The 20,953-nt window shown below is 34.2% G+C and overlaps 2 protein-coding genes across 2 annotated transcripts; both read right to left on the bottom strand.

The window, feature by feature from the left end:
- Positions 1-8,506: 8,506 nt before the first annotated feature.
- On the bottom strand, positions 8,507-9,193 carry LOC108980739. The gene has a single exon (XM_018951739.2). It carries the CDS (start codon positions 9,099-9,101, stop codon positions 8,751-8,753), a length of 351 nt encoding a protein of 116 aa, XP_018807284.2. The 5' UTR covers positions 9,102-9,193; the 3' UTR covers positions 8,507-8,750.
- A 1,156-nt stretch (positions 9,194-10,349) lies between these two features.
- LOC108980740 (eukaryotic initiation factor 4A-15-like) lies at positions 10,350-14,748 on the bottom strand. The gene is made up of 5 exons (XM_018951740.2): positions 14,522-14,748; positions 13,163-13,232; positions 12,869-12,975; positions 11,722-12,152; positions 10,350-11,383 (listed from the first exon to the last, which is right to left on the bottom strand). Exons 2-5 carry the CDS (start codon positions 13,228-13,230, stop codon positions 10,748-10,750), a joined length of 1,242 nt encoding a protein of 413 aa, XP_018807285.1. The 5' UTR covers positions 13,231-13,232; positions 14,522-14,748; the 3' UTR covers positions 10,350-10,747.
- Between the last annotated feature and the right edge of the window lie 6,205 nt (positions 14,749-20,953).

Genomic DNA, 20,953 nt, shown 5'->3' with positions numbered 1-20,953 from the left:
TGGAAGGCATTTTATTTGAATTTCTTTGACGGTGCGTTTGTTTGCAACACTCACATGAGATCAGTTAAATTCAATTTAATTTTAAATCGGCTTTAACATCTAAATACTTAATTATTAAATTATTAAACTCATATATATTCAAAACTTTTTTATACATGAGATTCACAATTATTTTTTAACTTAATACGTCTTTATACGTGGAACTCATAATTTTTTTAAATTTTCTATAAAAAGTATTAAATTTATCTTAACATCCATACACACTTTAAACTCAATTTAGATAAACTCCACATAACTCATTTCATTACTCAACTCAATATTATTTATAAAAAATTGAATTCAGCTGAACTCATCTCAGCATCCAAACGCAGCAACGAGTTTTATTGTATTTTTCCAAACAATATAAATTTTTGTGAGAGGATTTAACTTAGAAATAAAGATCTTTATCGAAGCGTTACAAATTAATGTTCATTGATCTATATTTTGACATCATATTATTAAAAAAGAAATTATTTACGGGTCCATTTTTTTCGTGCACTCAACATAACGCTGATATGAAAATCAGTCATGTTAACAAATTATTAGCAGTTTAACTTTTTAAAATTATAATAATTAACATAACAAATGTTGTGTTAACAAGTCCACTTATGTAACAATACTTTTATTATTATTATTATTATTTCTTACCACTAGTATGTATGTGCACAGTTTTGTACTACAAAGAATAATGGTTGATATTGCAACAAACCCAGATGGAAATTAAGTGGATTGTAACAATGTTAATATAAATAAATATATTTACATACACAAATATACAGAAAGATCATGCTAGCGGACTGCTCAGTGTTTATTGCTGGGCATACCACTAGTTATAAATTTTTTATTTTTTAATTTTTAATTTTTTTTTAAGTATTCTTTTAATATTTTTAATTATTAAGAAAAAAAATATACAATTTTATTAATAATCATTTCTTTAACTATTAAATAAAAAAAAAATTAAAATACATCAACCGTAAGTTTGAGGCACAACTCCACTAACATTTTCAATACAAAAATGCTATTTGCACGGACGGATGCTGCAGTGCCACGTTTGTATAATCAATGGTTAAAATCAATATTGACCTAGAATAATAGGTCAGGATATTTTTTTCATATATGTCCGTGGCATGACACATGTCATCGTTTATAGTCACCTTCGTTTAAATATTAAGTTGAGTTAAATTATTTATAAATATCAATAAATTGATATAATAGAGTAAATTTTATGGGATTATTTGAGATAAATTTAGATATATTTAAATATTAAAATAAATTTAGATGTATTTATAAAAAATTAAAAAATATTCTGAGTTTCGCATATAAAAAGAGATATTGAGTTGAAAAATATTATAAGTCTCACGTGTAAAGAATTTTTAAGTTAAGATGAACTTTATGATTTGAGAATTAAGCGTTTAGATATTAGACTCAATTTAAAATATTTCAATTCAATCCTAATTCCAAACGAGATTACGAACTCTACATGTTTATATTTGTCTCTAAAGTATAAACTGTAAAAGGAACTTGAGGCATAGAATTATTCGAAATTCTTCCAATTCGAACTTTGTCATTGTATTTCAACAATTTTTTTTCATTTTATCGTAAGGTTCTAGATTTACATAGAATTTAATGAACATTAAAGCCTTTAATTAATGCATCTTCCACCGCCTCGACATTACAAAAAACTGACTTTTGGTACCAAAGTCATTAAAGCTTAAACAATAAAAAAGAGGGAAAAATGGGATCTTACAATTAGGGGTGGCAATATGTGACACGACCCGTTAACCCAACACGAACACGACACGATAAAAGCGGGTTAGGGTTTAGGCTTAACGGGTTCGGGTCAAAACGGGTTGACCCGTTAAGACACGATACCTTAACGGGTCACTAACGGGTTAACCCGTTATAACCAGTTATGACCCGTTGAGAAAGTTAAAATTACCCTTATACCCTTTACCCTTATAACCTAAAGGCTATAACTAAAAGTATAAAAACTAATTAAAAAAAAAACCCTAACTATCAGCCCGATTCAGCCGCCCCCCCTGTTTCAAACTTTCGTGTTTCACTTTCGTCGTTCTGCCTTCTTCAGAAACGCGATCCGAAGGTCGAACTCCTCGGCTCCTCAGTCCTCGCGACGACGACGCCGCCCTCCTGGCTCGCCGCTCCACTCATCTTCACGGTGACGTCGCGTCGCCTCCAGGCCCTCCACTCCAGTTTGCTTCAGTCTTCGCGCCTCACGGTGAAGCCGCCCCCCTCTAGTTTCACGGTGACGCCGAGTCGCCTACAAAGATTTCAACCACGGATTCGCGTTTGCCGCCGCCAGCGCCCCGTCGCCCACGCTTGTCGCCCACGCCCGTCGCCCACGCCGCGCCTTCCACTGTAAGAAAATGTGATTTTCGAGTTGTTAAATCTGTTGTACAAACTTTCTATTGTTTTTCTCGGCATCCAAACAAGGGTAACCCGTGATTCCAGTTGTTCTATACTTTTTCTCGGCATCCAAACAGGCCCGTAACACCCATGATGAGCGATTGAATTATTTATGCTTCTTCTGAATGTAAAATCGTAATGTTCTTCTGTATGTAATTGTACAGTTGTTATATAGATTTTCTCGGCATCCAAACAGGCTCGTAACACCATGATTCTCGATTGAATTTTTTATGCTTCTTCTGTATGTAAAATCGTAATGTTCTTCTGTATGTAATTGTATTTGGGATTAAGCGCAGATCATGAATAATTATTTCACTGGCCGGTTTAATTGAGGGAAAGGTTGATTTAATTATTTCACTGGCCAGTTTAAAAGAGAGAAGGAAGTTAAGGAACTCATTTGAGAGAAATGTTGATTTAATTATTTCAGCTTTGTTGTGGTTTGTTGAGATGACGGAGAATTCTTCCTAACAAGAATAAATTATTAAATTTGGATCCAAGAATAGATGATTATATATTGCTACATGAATAGATGGCGGAGAAAATTTAATAAATTTGGTGTGTATGTGACATATGTCATCCCAAAGTGAAGAAAAATAAAACAAGAAAAAAAAATTAAAATACAAAAATTATTGAAGGTAACTTAGGTAAGTCATGCTTTACTATTGTCATTAACTCAACTAAAACTCTAATAAATTCAGTTAAAGAGTTCATTTATTTTATTTTACCCAAAGTCTCTTGAAATGTAATCTACACGATTGTATTACGAGTCTATCTTTCTCCTACTCAATCGGGCATATTCTAGATGATCTTAATCAAGAATTCTAGAAGATATATATATATATATATATATATATATATCAATCTCGTAATAAATTTTATAATTAATTATAAAATCGGGCAAATAATCTACACGATTGCTGCTTTCGTTTTTTACGCGTAAATTGGTCCCCTACAATTAATGTCATACTCTTACATTTGTTCTTGTTGTTTATTGTCAGATGAGTTCAGCAGCAAGTGAAAATGATGAGATGATTGATTTGGACCCGTTTGACTCAGAAAGTATTCAAAATGAGGAAGTTAAAACAAAAAGAAGGAAGCGGTCAAACGTGTGGGCTTTTTTTGAAATGGTTCCTGATTCTGAGAACAATGATGGCAAACCACGAGCCAAGTGTAAGATGTGTGGAGTTATTTATATGGCAGCAAGCAAATATGGAACCGGCAATATGAGGCGTCACATTGAGACATGCCCTAGGAGAAGTTCACAAGATATTGGTCTGATGATGTTATCACAAAATAGTGGAAATATTTCGGTAAGCGCTCATAAATTTGACACTGAACAATATAGAGAAATTTTCGTATCTGCTATTGTGAAGCATGAATTGCCTTTTCGGTTTTTTGAATATTCGGGAGTGAGATCTTTATTACAATATTTACGTCTAGATGTTCCAATTATTTCTAGGAATACTGCCAAGGCTGATTTGGTTAAGATGTATCATCGAGAAAAAAAAAGGATTAAATGCATGTTAAATGATTCTCCTGGTAGAATTAGTCTAACATCTGACTTATGGACTTCTATAACCACTGATGGTTATATGTGCATTACAGCACATTTTCTGGATAAGAATTGGGTTCTGCAGAAAAGAGTTTTGAACTTTTCTTTTATGTCACCACCACATAATGGCATATCTTTATCTGAAAAAATTTATAATTTGCTATGTTAGTGGGGAATTCAACACAAGATTTTTTCATTGACTTTAGACAATGCTTCTTCTAATGATGTTTCAGTAGAGTTGTTAAAAACTCAATTGAACATTAAGAAAGCTCTTCTTTGTGATGGTGAGTTCTTTCATCTTCGTTGTTGTGCCCATATTCTGAATTTGGTAGTACAAGATGGATTAAAAGAGATTGATGTTGCTATCCAAAAAGTTCGTGAAAGTATCAAGTATGTCAAAGGATCACAAACAAGGAAAATAAAATTTATGGATTCAACAAATCAAATGTCTTTGGATAGCAAGAAAGGGTTGAGACAGGATGTCCCCACTAGATGGAATTCTACTTATCTTATGCTTGAGAGTGCTCTTTTCTATCGCCGTGCCTTTACTCATTTGGAGTTGACTGATTCCAATTTTAAGCATTGTCCATCAATATCTGAGTGGGAACGAGTACAGAAGATTAACGATTTATTGAGAGTTTTTTATAGAGACACCTGTAATTTTTCTGGGATTAAATACCCTACAGCCAATCTCTACTTTCCATCAGTGTTTTCGATTTATTTTACATTAAAGAGGCACTCTGAGGGTGAAGATGACTACATGAAGAGAATGTGTTGTAAAATGCTTGCTAAGTTTGAGAAATATTGGTCCGAGTTCAATGTGTTGTTGGCTATAGCAGTTATATTGGATCCTCGATACAAACTTCATTTTGTTGATTTTTCTTATACAAAGCTTTATGGAGAATGTTCTATAGAGTATATGAATGTTCGGAGCAAAATGTCATCTCTTTTCATGGAATATGGTTCTTCTAGTGCTCCTACAACGACATGTTCTACCACGACTTCTGATAGCACTGTTATTAGAGAGGAAAGTCAATCTTCATATGATAATTTTTTATTGGAGGTAATATCAAATAATCTTTTTTGTTTAATGATTATATATTATATTGTTGTTTCATATCACATATTGGCTTGAAAATATTTTTATTTGTTTTTTGTATACAGGAATTTGATACATTTAGACCTGATGAACTTTCTGGCTATATGAAAAAAAGTCAATTGGATCTTTACTTGGATGAACCTAGGGCAGAAAGAAATGCAAAGATTGATATTCTTTCCTTTTGGAAAGGAAATGAATTTCGTTATCCTGATCTTGCTCATATGGCTCGTGACATTTTGAGTGTTCCAGTTTCTACAGTTGCATCTGAATCTACTTTTAGTATTGGTGGGCGTATCATTGATCAGTTTAGAAGTGCACTAAAAGCAGATATTGTTGAAGCATTAGTTTGCACTAGAGATTGGTTATATGGTGAAGAGCAAGGTAATATTATAGTATTTTATTAAATAAATGACTGTAATTTTTCTATAATATAAAACTTTACTGATGTCTTTTTTTTAATAGAAATACAAGAAGAAGTTAAATTGGACGAGTTAACTGAAGATGTAATGGAGTTGGAGAACAACAAGGGCAAGGGCTTGGAGGACGCTCCACCTCATTCTTCATCTTCTAGATTTGTTTAGATTTGTGTTTTTAATTTATATTATATTTGGGATTGTAATATTAATATATTTACTATGTGTGTTTTGTTTATCATATTTGAGATGTAATTTTAATATATTGTTACAATGTGTGTGGATATTTGTTTGGATTGTAATTTTAGTCTTTAGACTTGTAGTTTTTTTTTTAGATATTATTTATATTTAAAATTTATAATGGGATAAAACGGGTCGTGTCGGATCGTGTCATATCGTGTCAGTTCAATCCATTAATGTAAACGGGTTGAAACGGGTCTAATCGTGTCGTGTCAATTTATTTCCTAATGTGTCATAACGGGTCGTGTCGTGTCAACCCGTTATCAAACCGTGTCGTGTTCGTGTTTAGAATTTTGACACGAAACCCTTAACGGGTCGTGTTCGTGTTGACCCATTAACTGTAATGTATATACTCTGACACGACACGAACACGACCCATTAACACGATTTGACACCCCTACTTACAATAGATTAGAGATGGCTTTCTCATGAAAGGAAGCAGGTGGAGTGATTGGGCACACCTACTCCTCTCGAGTAGGTACACCGGACAGGTGGTATGATCGAGTCCAATCACTCTTATCTGATATCGATTCGAATATTGCTGATGAACAAAATCAAATCATTTATTGTAATATTTATTATAATTACAAAAAATAAAAAATAAAACATAACAATCATTTTTGTGTTAATTTGGCTTATATATTAGCGGTGTATTGAGTGAATAATCAACAATAGTGTTAAAAATGGATTTTTTTCAATTATTTTCTTAGGAGTGGTTTGAATTTAGAGATGAGTTAATATGATTTATGAATAGTAGAATAAAAGTTGAATTATTTATTATATTTTGTGTGGGAATCTGATAAAATTGTTTTGAAATTTAAAAAAGTTGAATTGTTTATTATATTTTATGTGGAAATTTAGAAAAATTGTAATGATGAGATGAGATGAGTTGAGGTGGGTTTTGAATGTAAATCTCAAGAAAAAAAAAAACCAAAAAGGTTTTAGTGACATAATCCACCAAAAAATGATTTGTATAAGTCTTAATAGACAAGCTCTGTGTAGGTCTTTTGTAAAAAAATAGACCCTATTATAAAAAAAATTATTTTTATTCTTATTTAATAAGACTTATATTTTTACAAAAACTAATATAAAATTTATTTATTTAAAACTTATACTTAACGTTACTTTAAACCACCCATTATATGCCGTGTCATGAACTTTCAGCACAAGGGTGTAAAGCTTTGAAGGTGGCATGACATGGAGACAACTGAAGTGTTTGACTGATGCAGCCTGCAAATGTCGTTGACATGACTAATCAGAGTATCTAGATCATATGGTTAAGTTGTTTCCACATTCTACGAAATTTCTAGGTGACAATTGTAAAGGCAAAGACTATGGACAGTTGTTTGAGACAGACGTGTTAGACCCCAAAGCACGGAAGGAATCTATTCAAACTCCGATAATATACCGTTTACTTGATCGGTACACCAACCATATAGAAGGAAACTCCAGCAAAAGCCTCTTCTATCATTTGTGATTTGGCCAAATAAAATAGAAGAAAAAGAAACGCCAACTATGAAAATACCATAGCTGATAGTTGCAAATTCAGTGGCAGCTAACTTGATTTTAACATGAATGATGCGAGCTGACACAAAAGATCCCACCTATACATACACACAAATCATTTTCTTCGGCTAAAGATGTGCTCAATCTCAAAGAATCTTTTTTTTTTTTTTAATGACGGGAGAACCTTCCCACAGCAGAGTCCTTAGGACTCACATGGAACCTAAATTCTCGGGGAGGCTAGCACAAAAACTCACCGCCATGACCTTCTATTTAAATCGCAATTTGATTCCAAAAAGAATTGAACCAGTGACATGGAGCTCATGCACACAAGTTCGCCGGCTACCCACGGGTGGGTGGTGCTCAAACTCAAGTCAAACACAAAACTTGAGAAGAGAAGATAAAGTTTTTAAGATTCTCGAACTCAAAAATGTTACTACACTAGAACCTCAGATTCTATTCATTGCTTATTGTTACTCTCAATAGAACGAGAGAGAAGTTCAGGGGAGAAAATAGCATGAAGAAATTTGAGGCAATTACCACATAGAGTGCACAGTCGGATTAAAAGAAAAAAATCAACAATTTAATCAGTTTCGTGTAAAAAAATTTTTGAGGATACGGTACACGGACCGAGGTTTATTCTACAAGAGTGGGTTCGAAGGATCCTATCTTAGGACAGGTTTGAGGGGTGAGATGAGAATTCTGTGTTTTGTTTTAGTGTTTAAAATATTCTGTTTTAATATTATTATTGTTTTAAGATTTGAAAAAGTTGAATTGAGATTTGAAAAAGTTGAATTGTTTATTATATTTTGTATGGAGATTTAAAAAAAGTGTAATGATGAGATGAGATGAGAATTTTGTGTCTCATCCCACCCCCAAACCTGCCCTTAGAGAGTTAAAGACCCAGTTTGGTCAACATATATTTGCTACCTAGAGTAATACCAAAGGAGGAGTGATCACGTTAGAAATTTAGAACTTTGAGGGTATAGGGAAAGGGGTGTTTTTCTTATGCTCAAAACAAAAACAAAAAGCACAGAACAGAGGAGATTCCATGCTCTTAATGCTATGCAATGACTGCAACAAAGCCATCCTACATACTAATCCTCCTCGCTGAACCCAACACATCAAATGTTAGAGTCCCGTTGAAAGTAATTTTTTTATCAACAAGATACGAACGCAACCTCTTTCTTTAGAAAGAAAACAAACCAGCATTATATTTTGTATACATGACAAAAATTGAAGAACTAACAGTCGCTAAGGTTGCTCACCAATCTCAAAGGACATAAATAGCTTTTGATCAAACCCGCATCAATAACTATAAAAGACTTACAAATAAATTTTGAAGCCCAAGAGAAGATCCCAAGGAGCAAATTATGGTATATACTATTATAGAAATTCTGTTGATGACACAAAATTTGAGAATGCCAAACACAACTTTTAACATACAGTAAGAAAGAAGAAAACTTCCATGCCCACAGAATCATCCCCAGCCATAGAGCACCTGGGTGTACTTATCTTTAAGCCACCTGAAGCTCCTCCTCAAGGACCCTTTCATTTTTCCCTCCACAGAATACATTTTATAGCTAGCAACCCTCTTCTTCCTCTGGAACTCACGGTCACCAAAAGCCGAAGACTTTGAAGAAAACCCAGCAGTGCTCTTTCCCTTCTTGAGCTTTAAGTCCCTGTTGTTGCCCATCTGGGTCTGTGCATAGGAGGAGCTGTAGCACCTGAGGTCATAGGAAGTGGGTTGTGTGGATGGCGGCGGCCCGTAATAGCTCTCCATCTGCATCGTCCAGTCCCCATATCGCCTCGATCCGTTGTAATCTTCCATGAGAGGGTGGCAGGGAGCTAGAGACGTTGGGTTTTTGCCGGACTTTTGGGAGAGGAAAGAGAAGTATATAATGGAACGTGGGGACCAATAAAGAGGAAGCATCTCTGACCGAATAATCCTAAAAATTCATTATAATAATGCACATTTTATACTCATTATATAACTGTTTCAAGTTAATTATTTTTAATATTTACTTAAAAAAATATGTGATACTATATTATTTATACAAAATAAATATTTTAAAAATAACTTTTATCTATATTTATTTTTTTAATTTTAGTTTTGATTCATGTTGGCGTGTACGGTGGGCAATCATTTTGTCCAAGTCAAGTTCTTGTTGGTTTTTCTTTTAATTTTGCATTGACTCGTAAAAAGAAGGTCTGCGTGGTTAGCTTTCATAGACTATAGCTGATTCTATCTTTGAAAAAAAAGAAATGATGCTTGTAATTTTAAAATATATAAATTTTACGTATTTTTTTTTTTTTTAAATGGATAAGTTTAAAATTTATATGAAAAAATTAATAGATAGGAAAATTACTTGAGTCTGTCTATCTTCTTCCATTTCCAATGGCTATGGCTCCATTTCATACACGAATATATGAGTATTCTTATTCCAAAGGAAATGAGAATGCCCATTTCTATTTAAGAGGATGAGAGAGAGATATTCTTATTATTTTCTTTGGTTACAACCTATTATGTAATGATGGGAATTAGATCAAAGTTCCCAAAATACCCTAGCTCTATTTTTTTTTCCCCAAACAAAAAAACCATCCAAATTATTTGGAAGAGAAAAAACAGAAAAATTAAGCTCGAGATTAAAGTCAAACAGGTTCGTTTAGATAGTGAGATGAGACGATATGATTTTAAATGAATTAAATAAAATATTATTAAAATATTATTTTTTAATATTATTATTATTTTAAAATTTAAAAAAATTAAATTATTTATTATATTTTATATGAGAATTTGAAAAAATTATAATAATGAGATGAAATGAAATGAAATAAATTGAAGAAACTGGGGTAACCCATGAGAGAGAGAGAGCATGAACACCGAAGACCATTGATAATCCCTCCACTAAATAGCATGTACCACACGTTTTATAAAGACTGATGCAATCTCTAGGGGTAAAACGAGGAAAAACAGATGGGGATATCTACCACAAACGAATCAAATTTGATCTTTGAAAAGGAAACAACAGTTGAAACATAGAAACGCATTCATCCTCCAGTTTGAGCACAGAAGAAATAGAAATCTTCAAACAGACAGAGAGATTAGCAAACAGCTTGAAGAGATACTAGACCAAGCTCAGTATCCCAACATAGTCATATCATGATTCAAATCTACATAACATTCCCTCTCACACATAAACCTAATTAATATTAGATCAAGACGAGGCCAATCCAAATTACAATCTGCAATTCTTTTTTAAATAAGAATACATAGCAAACTCAACAAAATTTGCAACTATGGATGATTCGTTTAGACCCAAAATGGGAATAGGCGCCCATATCACCATGCAGAAGAGCCAAAAACCCTGATTTCAACCCATGAAAGAACCAAAAAAGGCCCTAGTCCCAGGAAAAAGACTTATCAATAATGGCTTCCAGATAAATAGCCATTAACAAGGCCAAGCTAAAACTGCCTCAAAGGAGATCGGCAACATTTGCTGGCAGCTCCTCAATCACCACATTGTAGAACCTCTGGATGTCAAAGAGCATCCTCTCATCATCTGCGGTCACAAAATTGATGGCAACACCCTTCCTTCCAAACCGCCCACTACGACCAATTCGATGGAGGTAGTTCTCTGGCTGAGTAGGAAGATCATAATTGATCACGAGAGAGACTTGCTGGACATCAATACCCCTGGCCAAGAGATCAGTAGTGATGAGAACACGAGAGGACCCAGACCTGAATTCCCGCATGATGATGTCTCTTGTATTTTGATCCATGTCTCCGTGGGTGGCAGAAACTGTATGGTCACGGCCGCGCATCTTGTCTGTCAGCCAATCAACCTTGCGCCTTGTGTTCACAAAGATAACACTTTGGGTGATTGCCAAGGTTTCATAAAGATCACAAAGTGTCTCAAGCTTCCATTCCTCCTTGTCTACATTAACATGGAATTGCTTAATACCCTCAAGGGTGAGCTCATCACGTTTAACCAGAATCCTTACAGGTTTATTCATGAATTTCCTGGTAATCTCAAGAGCCTCAGGCGGCATTGTGGCAGAGAAAACCCCAACTTGAATTTTAGGTGGCAGCAGCTGGAAGATATCATAGATCTAGAAGACACCAACCGAGAATGTTAGAAAAAGAAATTACCAAACCAGCTAGCATTTATACCAAGTAAAAACTGATCTTTTAATACAGTGGTACAAAGTTCAGCTTGAAAGGGCCCTGCACACATGCCTAAAATGAATAAGAGTACCAAATGCCAACATAAGTTAATTCTGAAAACTAGCATGTAATGGTAAAATATTTTCCCTCTATCATGAATGAAGAAGGATCCCTGAATACTGTATGAACCAATACAATTATTAAAACCTTAAGACTCAGATTTCTATCTAATAATTCAAGAAAGCACAAAAAGAAGAGATTTATATGAAAATAAAGCAAGGACCTGATCCTTGAAGCCTCGTGAAAGCATTTCATCCGCTTCGTCTAACACAAACATCCTAATGTAATCAGGGCGCAGTGATTGCCTGCGAAGCATGTCAAAGACACGACCAGGGGTACCAACAACAACATGGACCCCAGCAGAAAGAATTCGTTGATCCTCACGAACACTCGTTCCACCAACACAGGCATGAACCTTGACACCCAAATAGTCACCAAGGGCCCGCATGACCTTCTCAATCTGTTGTGCAAGCTCCCTAGTGGGAGCAAGAACCAAGGCCTGGCATTCGACCAAGCCATAATCAAGCTGCTGCAAGATACCGGAGCAAAAAGTAGCAGTTTTCCCAGTTCCAGACTGTGCTTGTTGAATCACATCAAGTCCTTTACAGAAAGGAACAATCCCCCTTTGCTGAATTGCAGAGGGCTTCTCAAAACCTACAAAGAAGTTTGATCCATATATCAGCTTGCTATGTCACCACAAGATTGAAGTCAAGTCTCAGAGTACACATTAGAGAAAAGAAGTTTCAAATATAGCATAAACTTCACTTCACATGAAGCTCGCATCACCCATTGCATGTATAATTATATACACCATGACCTAATAAAACAAATCCTGAAGAAGTTCTAGGCAAGAACAAGGCAAATCAGAGGATATTGCCAGACAAACTGAATGTACTCACAGAGATGTTATAAACAAAAGAAATAGGAATGCAGTGAGTACAAGTATAACAGCCCGAAGAAAACCCAACCACATCTAGGCTCATACTCCAAAAGAATTTGTCGAAGCTACAATTAATGCTCCTTGAAATCATTATAAAACCAAGTTCTACCCGGTAAGGAACCAATGTGGGACTTGACAATAAATGCACCTTTATCATACTCCTTCCCCTTAATAATACTTCACATACTCAATGTGAAATGTAGCAGGGCACTATAATAAGTGTGTGTACATGTGTGTGCCTGCGCATGCGCATGCGCATACACATCTTCAAATGTTTAAAAACTAAAATCACTTGATGATTTTTTTTTTTTTTTGGCCAGGCTAATCCATAGACATGGACAATAGACAAGTTGCATGTACTGCCTATTCAATAAAGACAGACTTGATAAGTTTGAATTTCAGAGAGGAAAATATATCTTATCTGACATACCATAAGCATAGATTCCTCTAAGGAGGTTCTCTTGCAATCCCATCACATCAAAACTCTCATAAACCTCATCATATGATGTGAAGAAATCTTGCCCATCTGCTCCAAGTCTGCTCCAACCAAATTAACAAACCAAGCATGAAGTATTTATTGCGGGCATCATATAACAAAAGTGTGACATGAAAAAATGCTAATATCTCACCAATGACGTGGAGGATGAACAAAAAGAGAACCAATTACCATCAGTGCATGGGCAGTATATTTCTTTAAAGTGAAAACTGAATAGAAAGAACTTACAACTCGCTCATTTTAGCATCAAATTGACGGGCATCAAATTGGGAACCCTCCGGTGCCGCACCAGACATGACTGCAAAGAGTCAGAGGTAAGTGACTAACTTGTAATCATATATCAGTAAACAGGGAATTATTTTATGTACAGCCACATATATACTAATTACATTTCTCTATGCATGCAAGAAACGAAATATTTCTCTTTTTTTTTATAAGCAAGAAACAACAGATTTCTTATGCAATATAAAATACTACTAGGTCAAGGTTTTGCACACTTATACACGCACAGTTACACAAAGATGATTCCTTCTCTGTCTCTCACCAAGAAGCCAATCAGTTTGAAAAGATGAACCCAACACTAAAAAAAGGATAGTGTATGATGCCAACATGGTCAGCACAATTGAATCACTCAAGGTGTTGGATGATAGAAAGTGCAGAAAAAAGTACATACAAGTTAATAGGGTTAAGAAATCGCCAAAAAAAAAAAACAATCATTTAGATTGCTTGGAACCCTAGGTGTGCAATTTGTATAGCACTGTATTGTACATGCCACATCTGCACCAAGAAACAGTCCCCATCTAATATGAATATCTCTTCTCTTTTATTTTTATTTATTTGGAAGGAGATTCACATCTTGCCCATACACAACAAACCCCCCCCCCCCCCCCCCCCCCCCCCCCCCCCCCCCCCCCCCCCTCTACCCCCCGAGGGGCCAAAAAATCTCAACCATATGAGCTAAATCATACTACCAACCAAAATCATGAAACCACTGTAATCAAGTTGTAGAAAATATTTTAAAAATTAATTAATAGGAAGCGACATAATCACAGATTCAAACAGGAATGATTTATTACAAATACAAACCAATCAAACAACCTACTCGACACATTACCACATATTTGATGAACTAAACCACAGCTGATATCCCGCATACGATACTTAAAATCAAAATATATGGAAATCATACAAAGGAGTTCTATACATAAATTTAAGAATTTCCGTTAAAATATGTAGAATATTTCCTAATTTTTCAATGCATCTTGCGCTATACCAAGCAAACTAAACATGGGCATCATAGAATTGATATAAAAAATGGGGAAGAAAAAAATTAGCAGAAAATAAAAGAGAGAAATTATAATTCACATGTATTTGGTCGTTTATGTTTCACATGTACAGATATTCCATCTCGTTTTCTCGGAAACCAAACAAAGCCCAAAAATTTAACGATCTACTCGCGATGAAATCAATCTAGAACCAAATACATAGAAACAAGGAATCTATAAGAAAAGATAAAAGAGAACGCAATAAGATTCCCATCTATACAGTGTAAGGCGAAAAAATAACAGGAGAAAAGAAAGCGAGCACCTGAAAGCGATAGAGATAGCTCGACGAAGAGAAAGAGAGGTAGAGTTTCGGTATGGGGGTCTCTAGGGTTAGGGTCTCCCAAACTCCTCGGATCTTTGATTGGAGGAGTTAAAGGGAAAGCAACGAAACACAGAGAGATAAGAGAAGGCTGTGGGTAGTGGGAAGAGACTACAACAAAGAGAAGGACTCTGGGTGAAAGAAACGTGAGGGATTTTGTGATGCCTCTCGCTTTTCTGAGTTGCCGGTTTTGCCCCTGTTCTTCGTTCTTATTTTCTAGCTTTGTCTCCACGCCGAAGGTCTCGCACCGCCCAATTACGTCATTGTCTCTGTTTGATTGTACTCTTGAAGGTTTTTGTTCATGGTTCCAAAAAAACGGTTCGAGTTTAAATAATTCACAACCGATTTTAGTGTATTATTATTCATTTATTTTGATTCCTTGCAATTTTTTAGATTTTTATTCACAAAAATATAAAAAAAACTAACAAATCTAAAAACAAAAATATGAAAGCTTTTAGGCAGGTTTGGGACATCAAACAAAACACAAAATTCTCATCTCATCATTACACATTTTTTAAATCTCCATACAAAATATAATAAACAATTCAATTTTTTTAAATCTCAATACACATTTTTCAAATCTCAAAACAATAATAATATTAAAACTTAATATTTTAAACTTCAAAACAATACATAAAATTATCATCTCACCCCCCAAATCTACCAATTTAGTTGAAGGGACAAATGCTGAATTTATAAAATGGTAATGAATAATCCTATTTGATTATTTAAAACTTATCGCCCAGATAATTTTCTTGACGTAACACTAATATGTGATGGCACTTGATTTATTAAAAACATTTAAAAACACAAACACAAAAGGAATAAAGAGAACTTAGAGTTTCATTCTTCATTTCATTGTATTTTTTTATGCTCTTTTGGTTTGAATATAATTTTTTATATTTTTTTAATAAATCACATGGTATTACGTGATGGTGTCATCATTGCCGCATCAAGAGGGCTATATGAGCGATAAGTTTCAGATGACCTAGTAGCATTACTATTGAGTAATGCTAGAAAGAGTATTAAGGTATTTAAGACTTGCAAGGTTCACTATTAAAAATAAGTTTTTTAATGTAGATTTTAGATTTATTCATTTTTTTTAAAGAGAATACGCGATGCTTGCATACCATAAAAATGTACAAATCAATTTCCTTTAAAAAAATATACAAATATAAAAAAATTAGAATTAAAATTTAATAATATCTTTCAAATATGTTTTCCCGTGGAGAAAAGTGCATTTTCGCATCAAGTTGACAAAAACATCAATTCGATGAGATAGCAATGGATAAAACCAATTAAATCATAATGGGTTTGAAATTTGAGTAAAAGACGGTCTCACCATAATCATTAATATATATATATATATATGTTGCTGATAATAATCTTGGGCCAGGACACGGGCTTTATATTGTTGGGCCTCGATCTTTATTTGCAACCAATGAGGTTTATATTGTTGGACTTTGGGTGAAATTAGGGCCCAGGTGGGTGGAAATGAAGTGGGCTTAGTTAAAAAAGGCCCGGAAAGAGATACAGTAAGGGCCTTAACGTGACAAGACAATCAGAATACTTGCTGGGCTTGAAGATGTTGTTGGGAGCGAGAGCCCTTCTGTTTGCATGGGATCGATGATGATGTGTACAGCTGATATTGCATGCATGCGAACTCCACACACTTTGTGAAATGTGACCTTTACTACGAATTAATTAAAGCTTTATATAGGCCAGCATGCATGCATAAATGCGCAGACCAGGATCGATCGTCATCTTTGCATGCATGAACACATGACGAAGAACGTAATTAAGCTGGTTGATCATGTAATATATGTTGAAGTATAGCTTCACATATTCAAAATATGGAGTTAAAGTCAAAAGAAGAAAAAATCAAATTAGAGAAGAATTAATATTCTGTTAATTATGTTATTCTGGTATTAAGTTCCTATTCTAGTATAAATACAGTACATACCTTGTAAATATGATTCATTAATTTTTTTACGTTCAGTTAATTTTTATGATTCATCAAGTTCTTCACATGGTATCAGATTGAGAACTTTTCTTGCTTCCACAAACTCATTTGTTCATTTCATTTTCTCTTATTTCTTGAACTTTCTATGCATTACAAGATTTTCTTCGAGATTTTGTAATGATCTTCAATAAAGATTCTTGTATTTTTCCTACAGCTATTTGGTATGGATTTTGTCAATTCTACCAATTCTACTATTGTAAACCCTTCAGATGATTCTTCTAGCCCATATTATCTTCATCCAAGTGATAACTCTAGTTACCTCTTAGTCTCAGAGATATTCAATGGAGATAATTATGTAGCTTGGAGCCGATCGATTGTCATAGCCTTGATTGTAAAAAACAAGGTTGCTTTTGTTGATGGTTTGATTATTTCTCCTCCAGCTACTCAACTTGTTGCTCATACAGCTTGGTTACGTGCAAATAATCTAGTACTTTCTTGGCTGATGAATTCCATTTTTAAAGAAATTAGAAATAGCTTGCTATATGTTGTCTCGGCTGTTAATCTTTGGAATGAGCTGAAGATTATATATCTAAGAAGTGATGGACCAAGAGTTTTTCATCTTGAAAAATCTCTAAAGTGCTTAAACCAGGGTTCTTCATCTATCATTGAATATTTTAGTGTTTTTAAAACTCTTGAGATAAATATGTTTGCTATCAGCCATTTCCAACATGTACTTGTGGAAAGATGTCAACCTGCACTTGTGATCTTTTCAATTTCTTGTTACTTCGGCAACAATCTTACTATGTTTTGAAGTTTCTTGTTGGATTAAATGACTCATATGCCTCTGTTAGGAGTCAATTACTTATTGTTGTCCCATTACCTGTATGGCTAAAGTCTTTTCACTGTTACTCCAAGAGAAGAGTCAAAGATAACTCACCAATTCTGCATGTAATAAAACACATGCTTTAATGGCCAAGAAGTTCAATAAGCCAGCTATTCAACCTAAGTTCTCAAAAGACAAGTCCAATAAGTCTTCTTTGCATTGTACTCACTGTGAGTATAATGGACATACAATTGACAAGTACTTTCAACTTCATGGGTACCATTCTGAATGGACTGGACCAAAAGGAAGATGAATTCTGCCTTTTGCACATTCTGCTATTTCAACAGGAGAGGTCTATATTCAAAATAGTAATGAGCAACAAATGTTTTCTTTAGCTGTTAAAGAATTCAATAAACTCTTAGCACTTGCTAATTCACCTCAACCTCTTTTATCCACTCAGAATAATACCTCAGCAACAGTTGTAAATCTTGTTACCTCTTCTCAATTTTGTAGTAAAGTAAATCATCGTATTTCTTGCAATTCTGCTTCTTATACTCTAAAATCTAGTCTTTCTTGGATTCTTGACACTGGTGCAACATATCATATGATCTGTTCACCCCTATTATATTCTTCTCCTCCCAAATCAATTTGCGCCTCTATTAATCTACCTGATGGCCATACTGTTCCAGCCACACATGTTGGCACTATATGTCTTTCTAACACATTACTCTTACATAATGTTTTGTGTGTTCCTACATTTTCTTTCAATCTATTATTTGTTTCTAACCTAACTAGAAAATTTAATCTTCACTTATCATTCTTTGGTTCTTATTGCCTTTTACAAGACCAATCAGTGAAGAAGATGATTGGGATTGCATTTGAGAAGCAAGGCCTTTATCATTTGTCTCAAGCTTCTTCCTGCATTCAATCTAAGTCTAATTCTATACCTTTTGTTTCAGCTATTACTCAAAAACAAATAGATATTTGGCATAATAGGCTGGGTCATGTTTCAAGTTCAAGGTTGTCTTCTCTTAAATAGTTAGAATCTTCTATAACTCTTGATTGTAAAACTGTCTATGACATATGACCTTTACCAAAGCAAAGAAAGCTTTATTTTCCTGTATCTCAAAACAATTCTAACAAAATGATTGATTTGATTCATTGTGACATATGGAGTCCATTTGCTATTATTTCTTATGATTTGATTCATTGTGATATATGTGGTCCATTTGCTACTATTTCTTACTTTGGTTTTAGATATTTTCTAACCATAGTTGATGATTGCGTACGATGTGCTTGGGTATACATGCTTTAGGCAAAGTCTGAAGCGTCACTTTTACTTAAATTTTTTTTGAAAAATGGTAGCAACACAATTTAATGTTTTTGTCAAAACTATAAGCTCAGACAATGGACCAGAGTTTTTTCTCACTAAATTCTATAATGAAAATGGTATTTTACATCAAAGAAATTGTGTAGAAACTTCACAACAAAATAAAGTAGTTAAAAAAAAAACATCAACACTTACTAAGCACAACTAAAGCCTTAATGTTTCAAGTAAATATTCCTTTAATTTTTTGGAGTGATTGTGTATTAGCTGCAACACATATTATAAACATAATTCCAACTCCTATTCTTAAAAATAAAACACCTTATAAAATGATTTTTAATAAAACACATAATCTTTCTCATCTCAAGGTTTTTGGTTTCCTTAATTGTTTTGCATCTACACTTCAAACTCACAAACATAAATTTGATCCAAGAGCTACCAAATCCATATTTCTAGGTTAAAACTTTGATGTTAAAGGTTACAAACTAATGGACCTTAACACCAACAAAATATTCATATCTAGGAATGTTATATTCCATGAAACTATCTTTCCCTTTGCAGCTTTTCCTACCAAATATGAAAATCACTCATTCGTATTTCCTCCTTCAGAATTTTCTTATGACTCTTCTCATATCAACCCACCTGCAGTTTCTGATCAGAGTTCATCATTAACTTCATCCATTGATGAACATATTTCATCTAACGATCAAATTATCCCACAAACTTCATCTTATGATCAATACCTTTTAAGTACTGACCGGACTGTTCATCCTAACACTTTAAATAGCCCACACATAAGAAAATCCTCTCGAATTAGACAAACACCTACTTTTCTGCAGGACTATTATTGTGGCAATGTTTCTTCAAATGAAAACCATTCATCTCCTTCTACTGGTTGCTCTTCTACCAAAGGTAATCTTTATCATATTTCCTCTTTTCTCTCTGCTAGTCGATTGTCAGCTTCAGATAAAGCCTTTCTTGCTTTAATTTCAAATTTTCCAGAACCTAAAACTTACAGACACACTACAACATATACCCCTTTTGTCGTCCAAAAAAATCGCTGCAATAGCATAAATTGTAGCCGCAAATTCTTTTTAACGTCCAACAAATTTCGCTGCTACGTGGTCGATAAAGATTCGTCTCAAAAAGTTTGTAACGGCGCAAGAGATTTTGCACGCAAAAGTGCTTCTCTTTACAGCGAAATCGGGTGCCGCAAAAGTTTCCCAAATACGACGCAAAAAAAAAACTGATTTAAAGAAATAATAGACATTAGCGTCCAAATGTATGGGTCACAAATAGTCATAATTAGCCGCAACATATATTTTACAATGGTACACTTAACGTCACAAAAGCTCACATTTTGCGCCACAAATGCGAAGTTCGAAAAACATTAATTATTGCGGCGAAAATCATCATGGACACTAATATGGAATTGTTGCGGCGAATATTTTACCAGCGGTAGTCGTGCAGCAAATAGCCAAATTATCATCCAGTTTTTGTGTCGCAAATAACTCATCCACTGCCGCAACTAATACACCATAGGTCGTGACGCAAAAAGAAATTGACAATGACGCAAATGGTGAGTGTAACCAACGCTCAGTCATGTGTCACAAAAAAGTTTGTGTCGTAAAGAATGTAGCTTTTGTGGCCCAGGCCTAGGGACGCAAATAAGTTCAAGTTGGCCCATTTATATGAATATTAGCGGTGATATTCATTTTCCATTACATTAGAGCCTTTGACACAAATGGACTGGTTAATGGCCTTCTCCCTTGTGTCCATACAAATATTTTTGCAGCAAATAATTATTGCAATTATAAAGAATCATACTTTACATAATTTGCCCTCTTTTATAAGCTATAAATATTAGTATAAAGAATGAGGTTAAGCAAATTAAAGTGTACACTTTAATTTGCTTAAAGTGTACATGTATGAAAAAAATTCATACACATGATTTTTCATGACCATAACCCTGAGTATTAACCCAAGCCGCATTGTTTTGTAAAACCTGAAAATCATCAAGCTGCCATCCCAGTGATACACGTAAACTCTATGGCCACTTACTAATCTTTATACATATAGGCCAATGTACTTACAATTTTAAAATTTAAATAGATCCAATGTCAACTAATAATATATATCCATCAATATTTCATGCAGAGGCCAACCATCAAAGTGTGCACATAAATTATAATATTTCTTGTAGTTTGTATTTTGTCATCCAAGTGAGTGATTTTGTACCAATCACTCACTTGGAAATGTTCA

This window comes from Juglans regia, chromosome 6 (genome assembly GCF_001411555.2).
Source record: "Juglans regia cultivar Chandler chromosome 6, Walnut 2.0, whole genome shotgun sequence".
NCBI classification, from domain to species: Eukaryota; Viridiplantae; Streptophyta; class Magnoliopsida; order Fagales; family Juglandaceae; genus Juglans; species Juglans regia.
The sequence above is the reverse complement of the archived record's forward strand: the minus strand, read 5'-3'. Positions and strand labels throughout refer to the sequence as shown.

Excerpts from the sequence above, each read along its gene's own strand:
- LOC108980739 (XM_018951739.2), bottom strand. The coding sequence starts at position 9,101 with ATGGAAGATTACAACGGATCGAGGCGATATGGGGACTGGACGATGCAG.
- LOC108980740 (XM_018951740.2), bottom strand. The coding sequence starts at position 13,230 with ATGTCTGGTGCGGCACCGGAGGGTTCCCAATTTGATGCCCGTCAATTT. Across the intron at positions 12,976-13,162 it reads GATGCTAAAATGAGCGAGTT|ACTTGGAGCAGATGGGCAAG; the intron begins GTAAGTTCTTTC and ends TGGTTGGAGCAG. Across the intron at positions 12,153-12,868 it reads TAGAGGAATCTATGCTTATG|GTTTTGAGAAGCCCTCTGCA; the intron begins GTATGTCAGATA and ends ACTTCTTTGTAG.